The sequence below is a fragment of the Anopheles coustani genome, chromosome 3, assembly GCF_943734705.1.
Source record: "Anopheles coustani chromosome 3, idAnoCousDA_361_x.2, whole genome shotgun sequence".
NCBI lineage: Eukaryota > Metazoa > Arthropoda > Insecta > Diptera > Culicidae > Anopheles > Anopheles coustani.
The window spans coordinates 20,637,828-20,656,879 of NC_071288.1; the positions used below are offsets into that span (position 1 = coordinate 20,637,828).

Below are 19,052 nucleotides of genomic sequence, written 5' to 3' on the forward strand. Positions count from 1 at the left end.
GTATGGGAGTCAACAAACATTATCCGTTGCATGGTGCACTGTTTCATGCACCGTTTTGTGGCAGCACTGTATACTTGCCTTGTCGAAAGTTGGGTTACTTTTCGCTAGGGATGATATGCCTTATTATGTTCACCTTCTTTTATGTTCGACAAAACGGCGGGCTTTTCCTCTTTACCTCGTACCCTCTCAATGTGTGCTGAGCGTGATTTGCATAATAATCACGCCTAAGAATGGGTTGAGCATAAAATCACAATGAAATCCAGGAAGAAAAGGTTACGAAGAGGTAACATTGGGTTCCGCTAGGGTAAGTAGGGGCGTACATAGAAAGAGGTTTCGATTTCACTGCGGATTTCTTCAACCATGTCGAAAGGAATTTGAGGTGTTTTGTCTTAGCATTTTGAACGCTTTCTTGGGTTAATTTTTAACTCGCATATCTTGACTTGAAAGAATTAAGGTGTTTCTGTTATTCTTTTATATTGCCGTTATTGTTTGAGATTTTATTCGTAGTAATTTTCAACTTTTTATTCTTTCAATGATCTGGTGTCTTAATGGAGTTGGGGAAATTTTATACTTTAATTTAGAGCAGTTGGTGGGAAATTGAGAAGCCACTGCTTTTTCTCTTTTCTCTCTTGATCTTCCTCCCCTTTTATGGTACGGTTTTTATAATGTTTTATAGCGATAATGGTTTACGGAAAACAAACTTTCTTTCCAGTGGGTCACAAAATAGTAATACATTAAAACACTACTGACCAATTGAATGCCACGAAACAAAACAAAGCACTGCCGATGAAACATTCATTTTGCGACGAAACAATTCGATGGGACAGTTGAAAAACAAAAGAACAGCAACAAAAACTGACACAATTAGATCACAATTAGATCACTCTCGGCGGGCCAACTTTTTCCTGCCTTACCGGAAACCCGAACGAACCGGCGCGAAACGGCGTTTCCACCCTTTGTGTGTTCCGCCCGCGAGCCGATTGTTACATTGCTGTTCTCATTTTCCCCCCCCCCGAAACTCACCGCAAAAAAAGCGCGCATGATCGTGAGGAGGTTCCACGATGGTGGTGTCCATCGTGATTTACTTGCCGGCCTGCTCCCTTTCTTTGCAACCAGTGCTGCAGCCGTTCTGCGGTGTAGATGGTGTGGCTCTTCCTTTAGCGAAACCGAACAAAAAACCACCATCCCCTTTGTGGAAAAGTGAAAAGTGAAACTTTGATCGCCTATCACTTCACTGCAAACCGGAAGCCGGGAATGAGATGAAAAAGAAGTGTGGTCGAACACACAACAAAGAAGAGAAATAACAAAAATTTCACTGGGTGATTTAAAATCTTCCTTCAAAATTTGCATTCGTCATTCGATTCCATTGATTGTTCCGGAAGATAATCTAGTTTAAGAAGCTTCTTGCCTCTACTTTAAAACTAAAATGAACAACTGTAAACTACATTCAATTTTCCCACCGCAATTTTACGTTCTTTATCTATACCATCGTTGACGGACATCATCGAGAACGATCTTCCAATCAATTAGCATTCTGTCGATCAATTAAATAGATAACTCGATCGAATGTTTCAATTGCATCATCGTTTGTACACCGAAATCATGTTCCATTGCACATTCACCATTCAATGTTGAATTTATCGATTTCATTTACAAGCGAATCGTGTGACGTCGAACCGGAAACGAACGGGTGTCGCTGGCCCGATGCCGAGCGGCGATCGGTATCTAAATGAGCGATTCTTGAAGTGGTCAATTGAATTTATGTAACAGATCAATCTACCCAATAGGACGAATTGATACGCTCGTGTTGTCGATGCTATCGACCCGCTCGATTTCATTCAATAGAGATGCATTATGGATTCGATGGACGGAGCGTCGTTCTATCGGAACATGATATGCAATTGATGAGGAATAATGACATGGTTCGGGCTCGGTGTCTCGAAACGGGTTTTAACTAAGTAATGGGCCAGAGAATAGAACGGGTCGGGAAAGCAGCAGTTTCCGTCCAATGGAAAGCGTTTGTGTGGTGTTTATGATATTTCACAGTCCACTGTGAAATACCTGCCTAATGCAACATCGGATATAGGATTTATCGATGTACGGGTTAACTTTCCCATGTTAACCCATCAACTGTTTAATGTGATTGACTGCTGGTTGTGAAAAAAGAAACACTCCAAGCTGCGAAACAGAAAGCTGTAACAACGCGGGCTATTACACACTAACCTTTCATTACCGACTCATTTGTCTCTGCCTCATAAACATGTCCCCTATAGTCGATACGAATCACAGTTGAATGTGAAGTTCATGGCTTAACGGAAGGAGGTGCATCAGCATACTCGTTTTCCGACGCAAAATCCGGTCCGGCAACTGGTCGATAAGTCATATGCACAGCTCTCACATCATCGATGAGGCGTTCGTTACTCTTCGTTCCAGGAGAGTCAAAGTTCAGCGCACTCATCTCGACCAATAAGCCGTCGTTCGGGGTGATCAGCAACATATCCGCTGCCCTCGGTTCGTGCGTGTCCGGCACAGGAGAAGATGAGTACACCCGATGGGTCAATCCAACTGCGCAACTCCGTAGGCCGGTTGGAGTTCCCGCCGGAGTTCGACCTTTTGCCTCCCATCCCATGACCGGAGGCGTTCGAAACACGTCAAAAAGTGAAAGTCATGCATGTCCACCGGTTCATGAGTGAGGGTGAGCGTCTTCTGGTGTCTGCGGGTTGTTATTAAGGTGTCTGCTTGGCGGTATCCGATTCACCCGAACAACCGCGCCACGTATGGCTGCCTCAAGTGATTAGATGTCGGTTTTGTCGGGGCCGGGAGTTCCATTGTGAAAAGGGTGGTAATCGTTGGAGCCGCATCTCAGTCCCTGCTTTGTTTTGTCCAGGGGTCAATTGGATATCGTTTTCCCGACATCCTTATGCAGTTTCATGCTGCCTCTTCTCGGTGACCACTTTCGATCATTAGTGCTAATAGTACTTCTTTATCTTCTTTTGCGTTTCTCCCACAGGTAAGCCTGATCTGCCTGTTTTCCGGTAGCGTTTTCCGCTCCTGACAGTCCATTTGTCATCGCCTTAGTAGTTTCGAAGTCGTAGGCTTCACCCTCCGTAGGAAAGGTACTATAGCAGACCGGTTTAAGAAGATGGTCTAGGAACGTTGAATCATTAGGAACCTCATTGTCTCGGCTCTTGCAAAGGTGCAGCGAAGAGGGAAAATAAATACTGTTCATTTGTGGTATTATCCCTTTGAGTTTCTACATTGTACGGGGGATTCCTTGAACGACACAGATTCGCCCGTTAACCGGTTCCCCTGAAGCCGGGATGGACCAAGGAAAAGAAGAAGTTCACCTACATTTGACTTCCCTGGCTGGCTCCGAGTGGCAAAAGTGATGTAGCGCGATGTCTTTCCCTTCGGCGACCGGGAAACAGTCCCCTCCGGGACCGGAAGCGCAGAAAAGATGATAGTTTTCCTCTCCCAATCAACCTTGTGACGCGTTGCCTTTGCCGCAAGGGAACTCAGAAGGGAAGTGAAAATTGCAAACAACACTTATGCAGTTGCATTTATATCCGCGAGTTTATCTCCGCCCGTACCCTACGTTTCTCCTCTCTTCCTCCTCCTCCAACTACACTTTCTTTTCGATGAAACCGACTGGGTGTACCGGTTGGAGCACTTTCAGTTTTTAATCTCATATAGATGCGCGCACACTTTCAATCTACCACTGGGTCCGGCCCGGGGTACGGCTTATCTCCCGAACGCTGCCGGTGTGGTGGAACTACACTTTCGGTTTCTTCCTCCATTTGGCAAATTGGCGGGGATACCATTTTCCGTTAATTTCTGAGCGGTACTTTCTATGCCATTGAGAGTGCAAGTGAGTGTACGCAGCTGTGGTCAAATGATGAAATTCTCTAATGGTATCTGGAAAGTTTGTTTGTTGTTGATTCCTTATTGTTGGAATAGTTTACTCTCAAACTATCACCGTAATCGTAATCATAAAATATATATCTCCGAAAGCGAAAGTTTCGTTTTAGCTATATGATGTTTGAAGATTGCCCGGATAGTCTTCAAACGTGAGACAATCAAATCCGTGATTTCCCAGGGAAACTAATAGGCTTTGACCTTTACCCGGCACCGAAGAAATGCCTACAAATCCCAGACAAGTGGATTCCTGGCTCGTGTCGCAATTTGGAAAAATAAAAGTAAAACTATTGCAACTGCCTGCCTATCCACCTGGAGCGATGTCCAACCGGTACCACGACCGGTGTGATTAATAGCGAATTGAATTCCGCGTTTCTGCCCGGAAGCCGGTTTTGCCTCACCCCGGTCCCCCCTCGCTTGACACGATCGATCACTCGGGGACAACAGGTCCAGCGGACGCGGAGCCTTCTTCCATTTTTTGCAGCGAGCGTACGAGTAGGTGGCCAACAAGTGAAACTGTTTTGATGAGACGACCGACCGAACCGCGGTGCAGCCGTGAAAATACAGGTGCTGGCCGGATGCCTGGGCTAAGCCGCTAGCCGAAGCGCCCAAACAGGTTCCGGACCAACGTGACCAGCTGTGGAGTAGGAAAAACTTGGTTCCAATGGATTCGGTAGTGTTGGCTGGGCCTGGCTTTAGCCGACCGTCTGCCCTTCCGTTGGCATCCCGCCGAGCTTCCACCTAGGCGTGTTCGGTGCGGAGCAACTTTTTCTTGATTTTCCCGATTTGACGGGCACGTTTCAATGTGTTTGTAGGTTGCTCCAGTTTAGCAAACCTCCGCTGCGCTCGGAATGCTTAGAAGGCTAAGCCCGGCTGGAGCGTTGCCAGCCAGTGCAGAAGTCGGTGGCACCTAGGCCTCGGAGATGCTAGATGCATCTCCCCGTGGCCAGTATTCATTGGACTGCGTTTCACGGTTGATCTCTCCACACGGGCTTCTAGTAGCTTGTGCTCGGGTGTGTGTGTTGTGACCATTTTAACGTGAGCTGTGATACATCCGATTGTGGACACTAAGGGATAAAGCACTGGCTGTAGCCCGAAGATGATGGATTTTGAGTGCATCACCACGGTGTGGAGGCCGTGTGTAGAGTTTCTGGATTTAGGTAGGACCCGAGCGAACGACATGATCGTGCCATCTTTAAAATCAACTCTTCAATCAATGCTAACCGGTGTAACATTCAGCTGATGTTTTTCAAGATTCGCAAGCAACAAAAATAATTACATTAAATCCGTCTTGAAACTTGTAACGCTTCCTATCTTAAGATGGATCAAACGATGTTTTGAACAAAAGCGAAAGTTGCTGTAACGTTAAAAAAAATCGATTTCTGGACCGTTTGACAAAGGGCCACGGCAACCACTGTGCGTTCTATGTTAGAAAGGGAAAATAAATTAACCTAAAAGCTCGTGTAGCGAGTAGAGCGCTTCTTCTGAAGCGGATTTTCTCCTTCCAAGATGGGACTTCTTCTTTCCCGTGGCCCATAGCGCTAGCGTTATAATTTGTTTCGTTACCTTTAAGTGGACTCTTTTTTCCCTCTTTTTTTGTTGTTGTTGTTGTGGGTCTTTAATTTGTCTTCGACGTTGCGTTAAGGTCGGCTTTACGGAAAAGGTCAGTTGGTGGAGGCTATTTTTCTTTGTTAGAGGGAACTTCGCGAAGCTCGGTTGGTTCGACAGTCGCTGCAAATGCGTGTTAGCGAAAGTGCAGGATGGTGGTGATGGTGGTTCTGGTGGCGGTTGTTACGGTGTTGGTGTGGACCCTTTTGCCACATGAAAAGGTCGAAAATCGAAAGGAATGGAATCTGTTTTTTAATGTTGGGAAATACACCTTCAGCTCAATATACGATGACGGCCGCGATTATAGATGAAGATGCGCCGCCGCTTGGGGCTAGATTTATGTTACTAATGTTTCGGCTTCCCATCCAATCCGTGAATTTTGTTGGAGTACGGTGAACGGTTGTGCGTGCGCTTTAAGGGAGTTATCTAACGTTACCTCACGCATTTGCGGCAGCACTGTTTTTCGTTTAAAGATTATCTTAACTTTGTGGGTTTTGTTTTCTTTTTAAAATGTATAAGACATTCGAATTGCAACGACGATTAAAAGGAAATAAATAAACACTCAAGTCCTTTTGCCACAGTATCAATTTTTCTTATTATAAATGGGTTCGCCCGCCTGTTTGATTCTTAGTCAACCTTTTCAAATTTAGATAAAAATTCGCCGAGTAGTGTCTCTCTTCCACTACACACCTGTAATCAAAACTGATTTCCAAGTTTGCCCCCATAACGTTTGCTCTTCGTGGCATGTTTCCTGATTGATTGCCTTTCGGGGCGATTCCATTTCAATAACACGGCAAAAAAAAAGGAATGAATGAAAAACAATCACGATCGATATCATAACTACTGTCTTCCATCGATCGTCAATTGGATGGCCCAGCGTGATTGTAAGCCAATATTGAGCAATTTCGCTAATTATACGTTGGACGGGCAAACGGAAAAATATGCCAACAGTACCTTCCGCAGAGACGACAGACACACATGTGCGGTTTACCCTTGGCTTCTTGCAGGCGATTCGGCAATGGTGGTACATGCTTCGCGTCTGTCTGTACTTCCCTACATGTACATACGGCCTACCGTTTGCTTTCACTCGTCCGTGGTCCGGGGGTGGCTGACTGAGGATCAAAGTGTAATGTGTCCCTGCGGACGAAAATGCTCCACACGCGTTGTACGCACCCCTGCAATGGCCTGTGTATGGCTCGTTTGTAAACATAAACGCTTTGGTAGACGGCCAGAAAACTCCTAGAAACGCTAATGATAAGGCGCCGTAATGATAATTGGCGCTTCGGAAAACACACATAAACCCCCAAGTGCCGCCCACCCACGTGTTCCGTGGGGAAGGATTGCACGCGAGGAGCGTGGCAAGTGTGCAGTACAGCAAGGCGAATTGTTTTGTTATGGCAGTACCAATTTTCGGAGAATCGAAACGAACGGCCATACTCCGGAGTGTTTCTCGTGCAGTTGGATTTTTCATCCGGGAAAAATTGATAAATTGTGGCATACATGCCTGGTGGAGGAGGTTATAAGCGTGAGTTGAGGTACTTCTTTGGACCACTTTCACTCGCCACGCCAAGTTCCAGTTCAACATGGTCTACTTATTTTCGCCTGCTGTTCGGAGGTCTGAGTGGGTGGGCGGGGTGGGCAAGTTTGGATTTCACTTTCGGTTGCGTAAAACCATAGCAAATCGGCCGCAATATGTTTAACAACTTGCCGGCATCTTCGACATTCCTAGACCAACTGGTCAAATCTATGAACTCATGTGCGTCGATTTAAACGAAAGAAATCCGCAAAATGACTGAACTCGGTGGTAGCATCAGCAATGTATTTTTATTTATCGCCTCCCAGAGATGGTATCGTATCGTATGAAAAGTGCAAAGCTCTTAAATCTCAAGGTATCACATACAAATCAAGCACATTCTCCTGACATATAACATCCAACTCGTCCGTGGATTTGCACGGATATGAGAGATGGGCTGGAAGGAACGTGTTTTTGAGGTCATCATAAACAGTTGACTCGCAGTTTGCTTTTACCATATGAAGTCATCATATCTATCTGAGTCATACCTTGGCCCGCGTTTATTTTTGTTTATTTACCCAATGGTGATCAATATTGACATTTTGTCCACGAACGATGGTGGGATTGATGGTTGGCCATCTTTGTTTGCATATTTCGCTTGTGTTTTACTATATGTTTTGTTGGTGAAGTTATGAAGTCAAAAGGTTAATATCGCCACAGATTCGGTCCTCGCCAAGTGACACTTGAAAAACTGTGATCGTTGTATTTATCGTACAAAATGTTACTATTCTTGGAAGGATCTTAGGGATACTTCTAAACACTTGCCCGGAGGACTGCATTAGTCACCTACCCGGACGCGCAAATGTCGACTCGTGCGTACCCCATTGCGTCGTGGAGACCTTTTGCGCTGTGGAAAAGGTACTCCAGATAGCATACAACAAGCGCGCACCGATCGCTGGCATTCTCTTGACACGCCACTTTCCACTTGGTTGATGGATCGGGTTCAAAATCTGCACCATATAGTTGCAACAAACAAACCGGTTACTCTTAGCTCCAAAAACCTGTCCGGTGTGTTCGGTGAACTCTGAAACTGCTCGCATGATGAAATGTAACCACCAACACAGGTTGTTGTCGGGTAGTTGTCGATACGCGCGCTTTTGTTGATGTGGCGCAGGCAGTGGCAGCAGAAGGCTCGAGTGAGAGCAAGAGGGTTCGGAAGTGGTGTAACATAGCTCTGGCGCGTCGTCTCGCGTAGGGCATAACCTTTCGCGCGAAACAGTATTGGGCAGTACCTATTCGCTTATTGTTCGCTTCCACCTGTAGGGCACACCATCGCTCCGAACTGATCTGGCTGAACCTTGACAGGTTGACAAAGTGAGCGAGCAAGTGTACTCCAAATTCCGTCGCTGATCCGTGGTGCAGGTCGTGTGGTACGCCGTGTTGCGTTAGCTCGCTGCTAGACGATCGGCTCGCTTCGCTTCGATTCAGTCACCCCTTGTCGTGTTGCTGCCACCATAGTGAAGGTTACAAGGCTTTGAGAAAGGTTTATGAACCGTGGTGTCGTTGGGCAAGTGTTTCAGAGTCTGGCTACGACGCAAACATCGATGCTCGGTCGATCATTTGTAGGACTTGATTGGTGTTCGAGGCCTAGTGGAGGCCTGCAGTACCTGATCGTTTTACTCTCACAAACACGAAAACATCAACTATAAATGTTTCAGTACGCTTGAGCATTCAATAAGCATACTATAGATCACGATGGAACCACAAATCAAACGCGCTCGGTATGTCATCCTCTGCAGCTTCATCAAGCCCCAGCGAGCATCCTAACCCTACTCGAACGAGTGTCGCCGGGGACTTGAAGATAATTGGTTCGCCTATGTTGAAGACAAAGGTTGGCGGGCGACAACGATTTGGCAAACGACGGGGCTCAAGCTTAAAAAATAATTCAAGCAGCAGCAACACCTTCGAACCGGTAACGTATCTTGTATCAACCGTACCACACCTTCCGCTCTCGCTTTACGTCTCGGGGGCGATTAACTTAAAACAGAGAGCTGGGTGTCGGTTGCATAAGAAGTGCGAGTTAATTGCGCGTCGAATTGTGGTACGCAATTTTGTATCCATGGCACTTATGGATCCCTTTGGAAACAACCCGGTTTGCCATTGGCGGAGTTTTTGAGTCCCTTGTTCGTGTCTTTAGCTGCGAAACCAAAGATGCTTTTTGAGGAATTACATGTTATCAATCAATCTTTGTTTAAAGACTCTCTTTGATCTTGGTTGTTCGAAGACTTTTTATATCGATGGAAAAATGGCGGTAATGCAGGAACTTTAGTGTACATTAATTGATTACCACAAACGAAAAGTCTTCCCCAAACCGGAAACATTTTATTATCCATCGTAATAAATTATCATAAACCGAGCTAAACGGTACATTCGGTATTGATAGCACCAAGTGCTTTTCCTTATTGCCTGCCCTCGCGGTCTTCGAAACAACGACATAAGGAAGATGTCATAATTCGCGGTTTTCCTACTCAGAATTAATATGCTTTTAAACAGTGGACACTGTTCGCCGATAGTTACGTTAAAGCTATATCCACCACCAGCACCGCGTTGTTTCCGGTATGGTGGGCTCTAAATGTAGTCACGAGCGAACACGGTTGGATTATTGCACCGGAGGGAAACGAGATTGTTTCGATTATACTGCCATTAAATGGAAGATTGTTCGCCCCAAAACGGACTTAGCTTCGAAGCAGAAAACTGTCCGATCTCTCAGGGTTCTTCACACGGTCCAAACTGTTGACGACAATGGTACAGATGGTTGGCGGGTAGATCGCGCTGGAGCATTCCGTTGCGATTCTGATCTTTGGTCAAGTGGGCAGCATCATCGAAACTGATCTATTTCGACGCTCTTTTCTTAGCATGGGATGCGGAAGTTTAACTGGCTGGGGTGAGCTTGAAAAGATTGGCCCATTTCCGATGGTTTTGTGTGGGCACAGATTGAAGGTTAATTGCTTTATTCAAACCAACACGATTGATGTCTGTTTTCAAAGGCACGAGCATCATTACAACCTTTGGCGGATATTCTAGACTTCCGAAAGCCGTTCTCTAGCCATTCGTCTGGTGCAAAGGTTTCAGTTCACAGTCAACACACCATTCGCGATGTCTTGAGCCAATTCTGCACTGATTACAGAATGGCAGAGGTCAGGTAACAGGTTTTTGGAATCGACCAGATCGCTTCAGCTCAGTTTCACACGTAAACGGCGCCTTGCCCTTAATATTGCCCTACCAGTTTGGATTAGATTTAGTATACTTTGGTACGATCGGAGCGCTGCTTTAAAACCTGACAGGTGTGGCGGAACTGGAAACCACCGCCATGTCGACAGCAGCCTACCATACCCAAAGCGCGCGGAGGTATGTGGTTCTGGCCGCTTCACACACAACCGAACATTTCGTATGGGTATTTACCAACGCCATTCTTGGCGTTCCGAACCCGCGCAGAATGGTTTTCGCACCGCAAGCTTAAGTTTGTACGCAACGTTTGGTGTTTTGCGGCAATATCAAACACGCCTTATGAGGCGCCATGTGCGTACGTGTATGTGCCTACCTACTCACGATGAATGAGCCTTCCAGTCTCTCATGATGATCTGGCGCTTGATCGCGAATGCGTGGAACGCGTTGCAATTAAAAATCAATTATGTTTCAAGGGCCGCTACGCCCGGGTCGGGGTTTTCGGCATCTGAAGTTTGATCACCACGCGGATAAGGGTTATTCTTTCTGGCCAAAAACAGAAGCTTGAGGGTTCTCCATTAGACCGAGAGAGTGACCAGGAGTCGCTAAAATGTTCGTGCAGCGAAGGCAAACATGTATAGTTTGTGGAGAGATTAAACGAAGTTACCTCCTTTTACCCGTTCCTAAGATGTTCGAACTAACCTACTTCGGTACCGGGCTTTTCGGGGGGGAGGGAAATACCTGGCAAAATGAACCCTAATGACCAAATTCCACGATCTGCACGCAACCACCTGCAAGGTAAAAAACAGTTCAAAAAATGCCTCAACTGCCACCTCCAATCCCCCGTTCCGGAGGGCGGAGGAGAGTTCAATTACTTACGCGGCATACCAAGGTTGGTGGATACGGACGTGTTTCAATCAGCGGCCTGGAGACCCCTGGTCCTACGGCTGGAAAAGCGAGCGGTGCAAGCGTGAGAATTTGATTTTTTCATCACAACCGAGCGGGACCGGTAACGCACGTTGGAATGTTTCTTCGACGGTTCGTTTCTTGCCTCAACCGAATCGAACCAGTGCGAAGGTTCTCGGGCGCTCCAAACGACCGGAATTGGGAGAAAAAATATTATTTTTCTTCTCGATCCTCAGGTCAGGAAAAAAACGAGGACAGATCAGGATAGCAATATCCCTTTGGGGGGGCAACTCTGTTCGGTACTTTGGCTGAGTTTCTTCTCCAAAAGTGGATGAGGATGCTACGGATATCTCTCACCTCCGGCTCGTCTCGGCGTTAGCATTGGTTGAGGGCTTGCATCCGTGACCTCCAAGAAAGCCTGGGTGAAAGGGATCGCGAAACCGAACCGATTCAAAAACAGCGCAAGAAATTTGCCATTTTACACGCTCCGTGCGACTATAATTGAATCACGTACAAACAGCAAGATCTCTCAATTGCTTAACGAAACGAGCCCCTTTTGCATGCAGTTGCAGGGCTTTTATTGATACTCCATCCTGGGAGAACCGCGCAGGTCAGACGATAATGACCACCGGTGATTCCAGTACACGCCAGTCTGGGTAAAAGAGAAACATCTTTTATTTCCTCTGAAACACACTACAATGTTGCCGGTTGTTTTCGTGCGCTCTGGCCAAACTTTACCGCAGGGGCGGCCGTTGCGGGTGGATCCGACCACGGGAGGCGGGTTTAATTATATGCACACCACTGTACTGCGTGATGCGTTCTCTTCCCAGAGCGCTGGCAGTGGGCAGTTTAGGGAATTGCAGAGTTTACTAGCCGGCCTAATCGCAGAATCGTGTCGTGGAGGTGGCTAATAGCCGTAGCAGTTCATTGTAACAACCACCGGTCGGTCGGAAGATGCAGCTATTGCTCACCGAATGCAACAGCAGAGACATATCTGTACGAATGGAGCGGGCAACAGCAGTTAGAGATTGTTTTTCCTTCACTTTGCAACCCAACTGAACGTCTTTTCTGCAACTGTCTGTCTCTTCAAGGTATTCAAACTTTGTAACGTTTCTTTTTCCATGCAAAATATGCCATTCCCATGAAATCGCTGTTATACTGTTTATCTCGGGAAATGTTATTTCTTCACCGAACATTTGAGCTCGAAATTATTTCGTGTCTAGAATGGATGTAATAAATGTTTCTGATGAAATTTCAATTGTATTTATTTTTCTTCATATTTCACAAATTTCCAAACTTAATATCAGACATCCTAAAATATCTATCAATAAACGACTTGGCTTGTAGCAAAATCCGTATTTTCGACAGTAATTGCCCCTCTTACACAACAACAGGCCACTTTGGCTATCCATACATGTGGAGATGTTCATCGTTCGCCACTCTAGCGTGAAACAGGATGATTAGTATGTCAAACCTGTCATTATGGGGCAGCACTTGGAGGAAATTAGTACCAAATTAGTGCAAATGCGTAAACGATACGCTGTCCAGTAGCGTTTTGGAAGGAGAAAACATAATTGAAGGTTTCACTTCACTTTGGCATTTGTTTTCCATCTGACGAATGTTATTTACTCATGGGAATAAGCTTTTGCGATTCTTCTTCTATCACCCATTCGAACGGGTACGATTGAAGTTAGTTGAATAGTTTCTAGGATTGAAATGATGTCAGCTGAGAAGCGCTCAACAGTTGGTAATATGTTTTTCCTACAACGGGACATAAAGGGCATTACGGTGGATCCCAACGACATCAATTCCGCCCACCGAGTGTACCGTTTGTCAGATGCTTTTGTCTGCTTATGCCTCACAATTGATATTCATGACGGCGTACGCACACCCAGCGAAGTACTCTGGCGTGGTCTTCTTCACTTTATGCGGCTGCCTCATGGTTGGAGAGCAAACTTTCCAAACAGCACTGAAGTTTAGCGCTGCCTACAGTGGTCTGAACGACCTGTCCTCCTTTGGAGGCTCTTGCCAAGAAATGGTAAATATGGTTGTGCAGGTGTACCGCTCTATATTCCACATTCTGAGAAGTCGTATTCGCGGTGGGAATGGTGGGACATTTTACAAAGAATACTTTTACCAACGATTCTGGAACTGTTGCGATTGGTATATATCTGGGCTGCAAACAACTGAAACCGACCCTTGAAGCAATCAGTCTTGTTTTCATTGTTCATAATCTTAACACGTTAACTGTGACCCCCTTTCGATCTTGGTACCAAATCTTCCAATCAAGCACACATTAGCATTATTTCTTCGCCGCGATACGACCGCCGCGTTTGATTGACGAAAACGAGCAATTGATTAGGAAAATGGATAAATAAATATTTATTCGCAAAACGAAAAACTTAATGGTCTCGAAATCTTTCCTCTCTTCGCCTCTGTACGCCGTTTAACAATGGCTCGGAACGTTTACTCACGAAGCTCCAATTCCCAGGTCGGAAAGGTCTGAATGGGACTCTGAAATGAAATGCTGGTAGGAATTTACCCGGGTTGGGTAGTGGCGAAAACAGGTGGTTGCACATTGTACAGGGCTTAGGGTCGCGTGAACCTCCCCCCGGCGAACTCAAGAAAGCGGCGAAAGAGGCGACGGACACTTAGTGAGGTCATTGGGTAGTACAACAATCTCGCGATCAACGGAAAGTGCGCATTGCGTGACCTAACCTCTTCATCATCGAAGCTTTGGCCGGTGGATTTGCTGTTGTTGAGATTTGCGGTTCCTTTTCCCTTCTGCAATTGAAGGCGGGATTTCTTTTCTTGTCTGGTTTCGGTCCCTTTTTCTTTCCTACCATCGATTGTTTTCTCTGCCCCGCCGTTGCGCTTTAAATCCGATGGGTGCGATTTAGTTTCACTGTTTAACCTACATCTTTGCCTATTTTTCACCTTTTCCCCGTTCCTTCCTTTGCCGCTCGAAAAATTGCCCATTTTCACAGGCCTACCCTACCTGCTCGCGCACAGTTTTGTTTAATGGCCGTCACTTCCACCGTTCCGCCCCAATCCCCGTAATGCACCTGATAATGTACCATGAAAGTGGCGTATCACGTTGCCGCATTAAGAAGGGAGAGAAAAAAAAAATTAAACACCAAAAGTGTTGCCAAAATAATGTTGTAATCTTCGGTTATTTAACACGCGTACCACGCGTCAGCATGACCCACTCCAACGGCGGCCAACTCCCACACTCCAACGAATTTTGGCAGACCGTGTTTACTTTTTACCTTTCCGTACTTTACGTTTTACGTTGTACTTAATAAAAATGTGTGTGGCGCTTTAGCTTACGACCACTCGCGGAAGGCTTGATCGTAAAGTCTTCCGTTGCCTCAGCGAGTTTTCGCCAATTTCGAATTGGAGTTGTGGCCCAACGCCGGAGGAAGGCGTGAAAAGACCGGAGCACCGTAATTCGGCGGGCAGTTTTAAGGTGTTGAGTGATGAATCACTTTATCCACCACCACCACCACCACCTTCTATCGAATCCGGCTAAACCGTGGGAGTTGGGTGTTGTTTTTCTTTTGGAGTTACATTGAAGGTATCCGTTCCCAACGGAGTAGCATACAACAAAATCCGACGATCATCCGCTGGTATCTTGGGAGGACACTGGCGGAAGACATGGTGCTGCACTAAATAGCGCGGTGATGATGATGATGATGATGATGGTACGGTCTCTGCACCACCGTACGATTCGGCACATTTCCATTTATATTATCATCACATTAGTGCGATGGTGTGGTTGGAAAAACGTTCCATTCCAGATTTTCGCCCAGTTTTCGCTCGTGCAATGGAAAATCTGTTTTTTTTTGTATTCCGCGACCGGCATGAAAAATGACGCCCGTCTTCGTTAATGTCATCGTGGGCTCGCTACCTGAACCCGTCTGTTACGTTCGTGATGGAAGGCCATTTATTACCACACAACCGAAAGACCGCCGATACGCTTCCTCGAAGACACACACGGGTAAAGCGAATTAATTCCGTGATGTTATATTTATGTTGGGTCAAAGATACAAACAACGGACGCGACCTTTCTTCGGGCCCGACCTCCGATGATCGATGAGGACAGCGACGCCGGACTCTACCGCCCGCAAGGTACTTTTGCGTAACACGTTACTAATTGCGCCATCGCGTTTTGATTCGCTACAAACAAACTTATGATGGTTTTAATCAATTTTTTTTTTGATGATGTTTATCTTCCGATACATGTGGTTTTTGTTTAACTTTGCTCGCTGTGTTGGGTGTATTCACTTTTCCCGAGTGGCACAGTGGAAAGATAAGAGTTAAGGTGCATCATAACAAATACAAGACTCAAATTAATTAAAAATGACACTCGTTTGAAACGAGGGTTTCCAACATAAATTGTATTTCAAAACAAGTTCCACTTATATCTTGTCTTTTATCTTATGTGTAGACACTTGAAACTTTTTATTAAATGTAATTTCGAGTGCCATTCTAAGCAAATTTGACTTAGATATTAGTTAGGACAGCGAACAACCGTTATTGAATTGTGCCTTCTGTAGATTTAAAGCAAAATTTCATTGTACACTCATGCTCCAGATGTCGTTGGTTTGTGAAGGTTTCGATTCAGGATGTGAGGCACATGATACTTTCGCTCCATTTGATCCTGGCTACACTCCAGTAAAAATTCAAATTTGAACAATCAACCTTTGCTCCAAGAACGAGGGTCTTAGGTCCTGTACAACAGACAGCTGATTGCAGTTCATACAGGCAATCCCCAGTACCCCTTGTACCGTCTTTCATCAAACATTGTCCACCATAGGTTTTTTTTCGCGCGAAACGCTCGTCAATGACATCCAATGTTGCATCTATTCGGCGCGTCGGGTTAGTGCTTGCAAATAATAATATACGCCTCGACGGTTCAATGAAAGGGTGTGTGTGTGTCCAACTGCTGCCAACAGTTACCGCCGTGCGTCATATGGGAACACACTGGCCGGGCCAACTTTGTCCATTCGGACGAGACGACGGGCCCTACGCCCCCTGCAATCATCTCCTCCCTTCGACATTACATTGGAGTCGCGCCTGGCGGAAATTGAAACCGATCATCAGTGGGCCCTTTTTGTGTTCCTCCGACAATGTGTCATCTGTGCCTACCGACGGGTTTTGTGTTGGTCATCGATGTGGAGTGCATCGACGACGACGGCGACGACCCCGCGAACGATGCCGAATGAAAATGGAACCCTTCTGTTGCACGTCATGTTGGTAGACATACCCATTCTAACGTTTAATGCTCCACTGTTTCCTCAGATGAAATGCATAAAGGACCGACGAATAGAAAGTAGCTTGAACGTGCGGCATCTTGTGTCGATAGCACGACGTTCTACATGGGCAATGTTAGCATAATCCCTGCCAAATGAACTGACGCTGTTGAAGCGAACGTTTTGTTACAAAACACTTCGACTATTTTGTTGCTCTAAAGTATAGAATCATTGCAATAGAAGTAAACTTAATAGTACAACATAATTTAGTTAGAAGCTGTAGTGCATCTGTAATGGTATGAACATATTTTAAAAACTTGATTTAATGAAGCTATAGCAGGATGTGGAAGTTGTTACATTTCGTTTTAAACTTTTTAATGACTTTAATTTGTTTCTAGGACTAAACTAAAGAAGGTTTTCTTTTCATATTTCAACATGTTTTTTTAAATTATTAACAAGGTAATAAAACGGGATCCAAAATTACATCAACCAGAAATCATTGAATGGATCATGATCCATGAATAGAAAACAAGAGAGACATGAGAACCGGTACGCAAATGCAAATAAAACAATCGCACGGTGGTGTCATACCACCACCGCTGGTTGTGGAGTCGCACGAGAGCCAAGTGCCAAGTGTCAACAAACAGAATTGGCAGGTACACCCTCCAAGAAGCCGCGAACCACTTGACGCGTGCGCGTTGTCTGGGAGGGGAGATATTAGCAATGTTTACCCTTTTCCGGCTTGGGAGGGGTTGTGTAGGGGTTTGTCTACCGCGCTCCAAGGTGTTCCGCTCTCGCCCAAACCACCCCAGACGGTGGGGCAGGGTCGTCCTCGGGTCGCCTTCCCGTGGGCCTGCCACGTCAATGGTATCGATGGATCCATCCATCGCCATCGACGGTGTGATGATGGTGCCTTATTACCCGCGCGACTCGTCCGAGGTGACATGGATAGGATGTAAACGATTCGTCATCGGCCAACGATAAGCCCCTTGTTTGGTCAAGTGGCGGGTAAGGGAAGGAAGGGGGACTTGAACACGTTGTGACACCGCATGACACAATACGCGCGATGATGATTTTAGCATACACCCACCCATGTGAAGGCTTTAACGGAGGAAAGAGAAAGAAAACTTATGAAGGAACCGAGAGACAGAGGAGAGTAGTACTCATTTGCGTATTTTTCGTTCTTGTTTGTTTCCCCCCGCGCAACAGATGTCGATGTGAGGGGTGTTCCACGGTTTGACAGAAGCACCAAACCGTCCGCCAACGGCAGCGATCAGCAGCGGCCTCAGTATCACCATCGGCTTCAGCAGCAGCGATCGTTCGATCTACAACTCTCCAGCACACCGGAGTACGATCAGCCGCCACACCAGCAGCAGCAGCAACAGCATCAAAGTCCGCCGAAACAGCCACTGTCAGAGGACGAGGAGACGCTTCTAGCACGCCGCAACTCGACCGGAAGCAGCGTGGCGCTGAACGGAATGAACAGCCACACGGCGGCGATCAATCTGCAGCATCCGGGCACAGGGCAGACGGCAGTGGTCGGCCACCATCGGGGCTTCTCGTCGACGGTCGTAGCGGCCGCTAACTCGGCCGCCGCCTCCGCCACCGACTGTCCATGGTTTATGCCGCACCAGATGCCGCCGACGGCCCCGGCACGCCAGCACAAGCGACCCGCCCCCCAACCCGGCGGTGGTGTCCTCGGAGGTGCTGGCGGTGGCGGCGGGCCCGGCAATCACATGCAACCGCCGCAGTTTATAAGCCCACCACCAGCTCCCCAGCAGCAGCAGCAGCAGCAGCAAACGCATCAACATAGTCAGCAGTCAGCAGTCGTGCCGCCACCGCAATTACCTCCACACACTGTGAACCCGAGTCTCAATTCCATCCACCATCCGGTGCAACAGCTTGTCGCCCCGCAGTCAGTAGCACAACACCAGCAGCAGCAGCAGCAACATCAACCACCGATACCGCCACACCCGGCGGCGAGCGCACTGATCGGACACCAACCGCCGCCCGTGCACCACATACCAAAATCGCCCAATCAGCATCAACCGCCGCAGCATGTCGTACCACCGCAAGCTTTATCGTCCTCCGCGGTGTCGGCGGCTGCCCAGCAACAACAGCACAATCCAGCCGGACTCGCGGCCAGCAACCACTCGACGGGACCATCCTCCACCAGCACCAGCGGCTCCTCTTCGGTAGCGTCCGCGGCGGCTAACCTTATGTCGGCCTCGATGAACAGTGCCCAGCTGCAGGGACACATCCTGCAGCCGGGCGGAGGCCTTACCGGTTCGACACAATCCATCCAGCAGCAGCAGCAGCAGCAACAGTCGGCGATTCCTCAGCAGCAGCAGGTTCATCATATGTCCAACTCACTCCATGGTCCGATCGGACTGCCGACCGTCACCCAATCGGTTGGTCACGACAGCAATGGAGGAGCAGGAGGAGGTCCTAGCTCCGGCAACCCCAGTTGGAACTGCGTCCCAGTTGGGCTATCCTCACCGACCACCTCGGCTGCAGCGGCCGCACACCGGAGGGCAGAGTTGAACGCAAAACTAAATGCCATGCCGTAAGTATAATGTTTGCGATTCGGTTAGATTTGTATAATTTAGAAAATATCATAGATTAGTAAA

The 19,052-nt window shown here is 47.0% G+C and overlaps 1 protein-coding gene across 4 annotated transcripts in view; it reads left to right on the forward strand.

Moving 5' to 3' along the window:
- LOC131260935 (trithorax group protein osa) overlaps nucleotides 1-19,052 on the forward strand; it is a 60,028-nt gene that overhangs the window by 38,895 nt on the left and 2,081 nt on the right. For 3 of the 4 annotated variants that reach the window (XR_009178172.1, XR_009178171.1, XR_009178173.1), the window contains one exon: nucleotides 17,632-17,763. Coding sequence is in view for 1 of the 4 variants with exons in the window: in XM_058262796.1 (XP_058118779.1) it covers nucleotides 17,632-18,988 (1,357 nt within the window). In the remaining 3 variants the exon portion in view is untranslated. Of the gene's footprint in view, nucleotides 1-17,631; nucleotides 18,989-19,052 lie in introns of those variants that run through there. The other variant, XM_058262796.1, reaches the window with a different exon arrangement.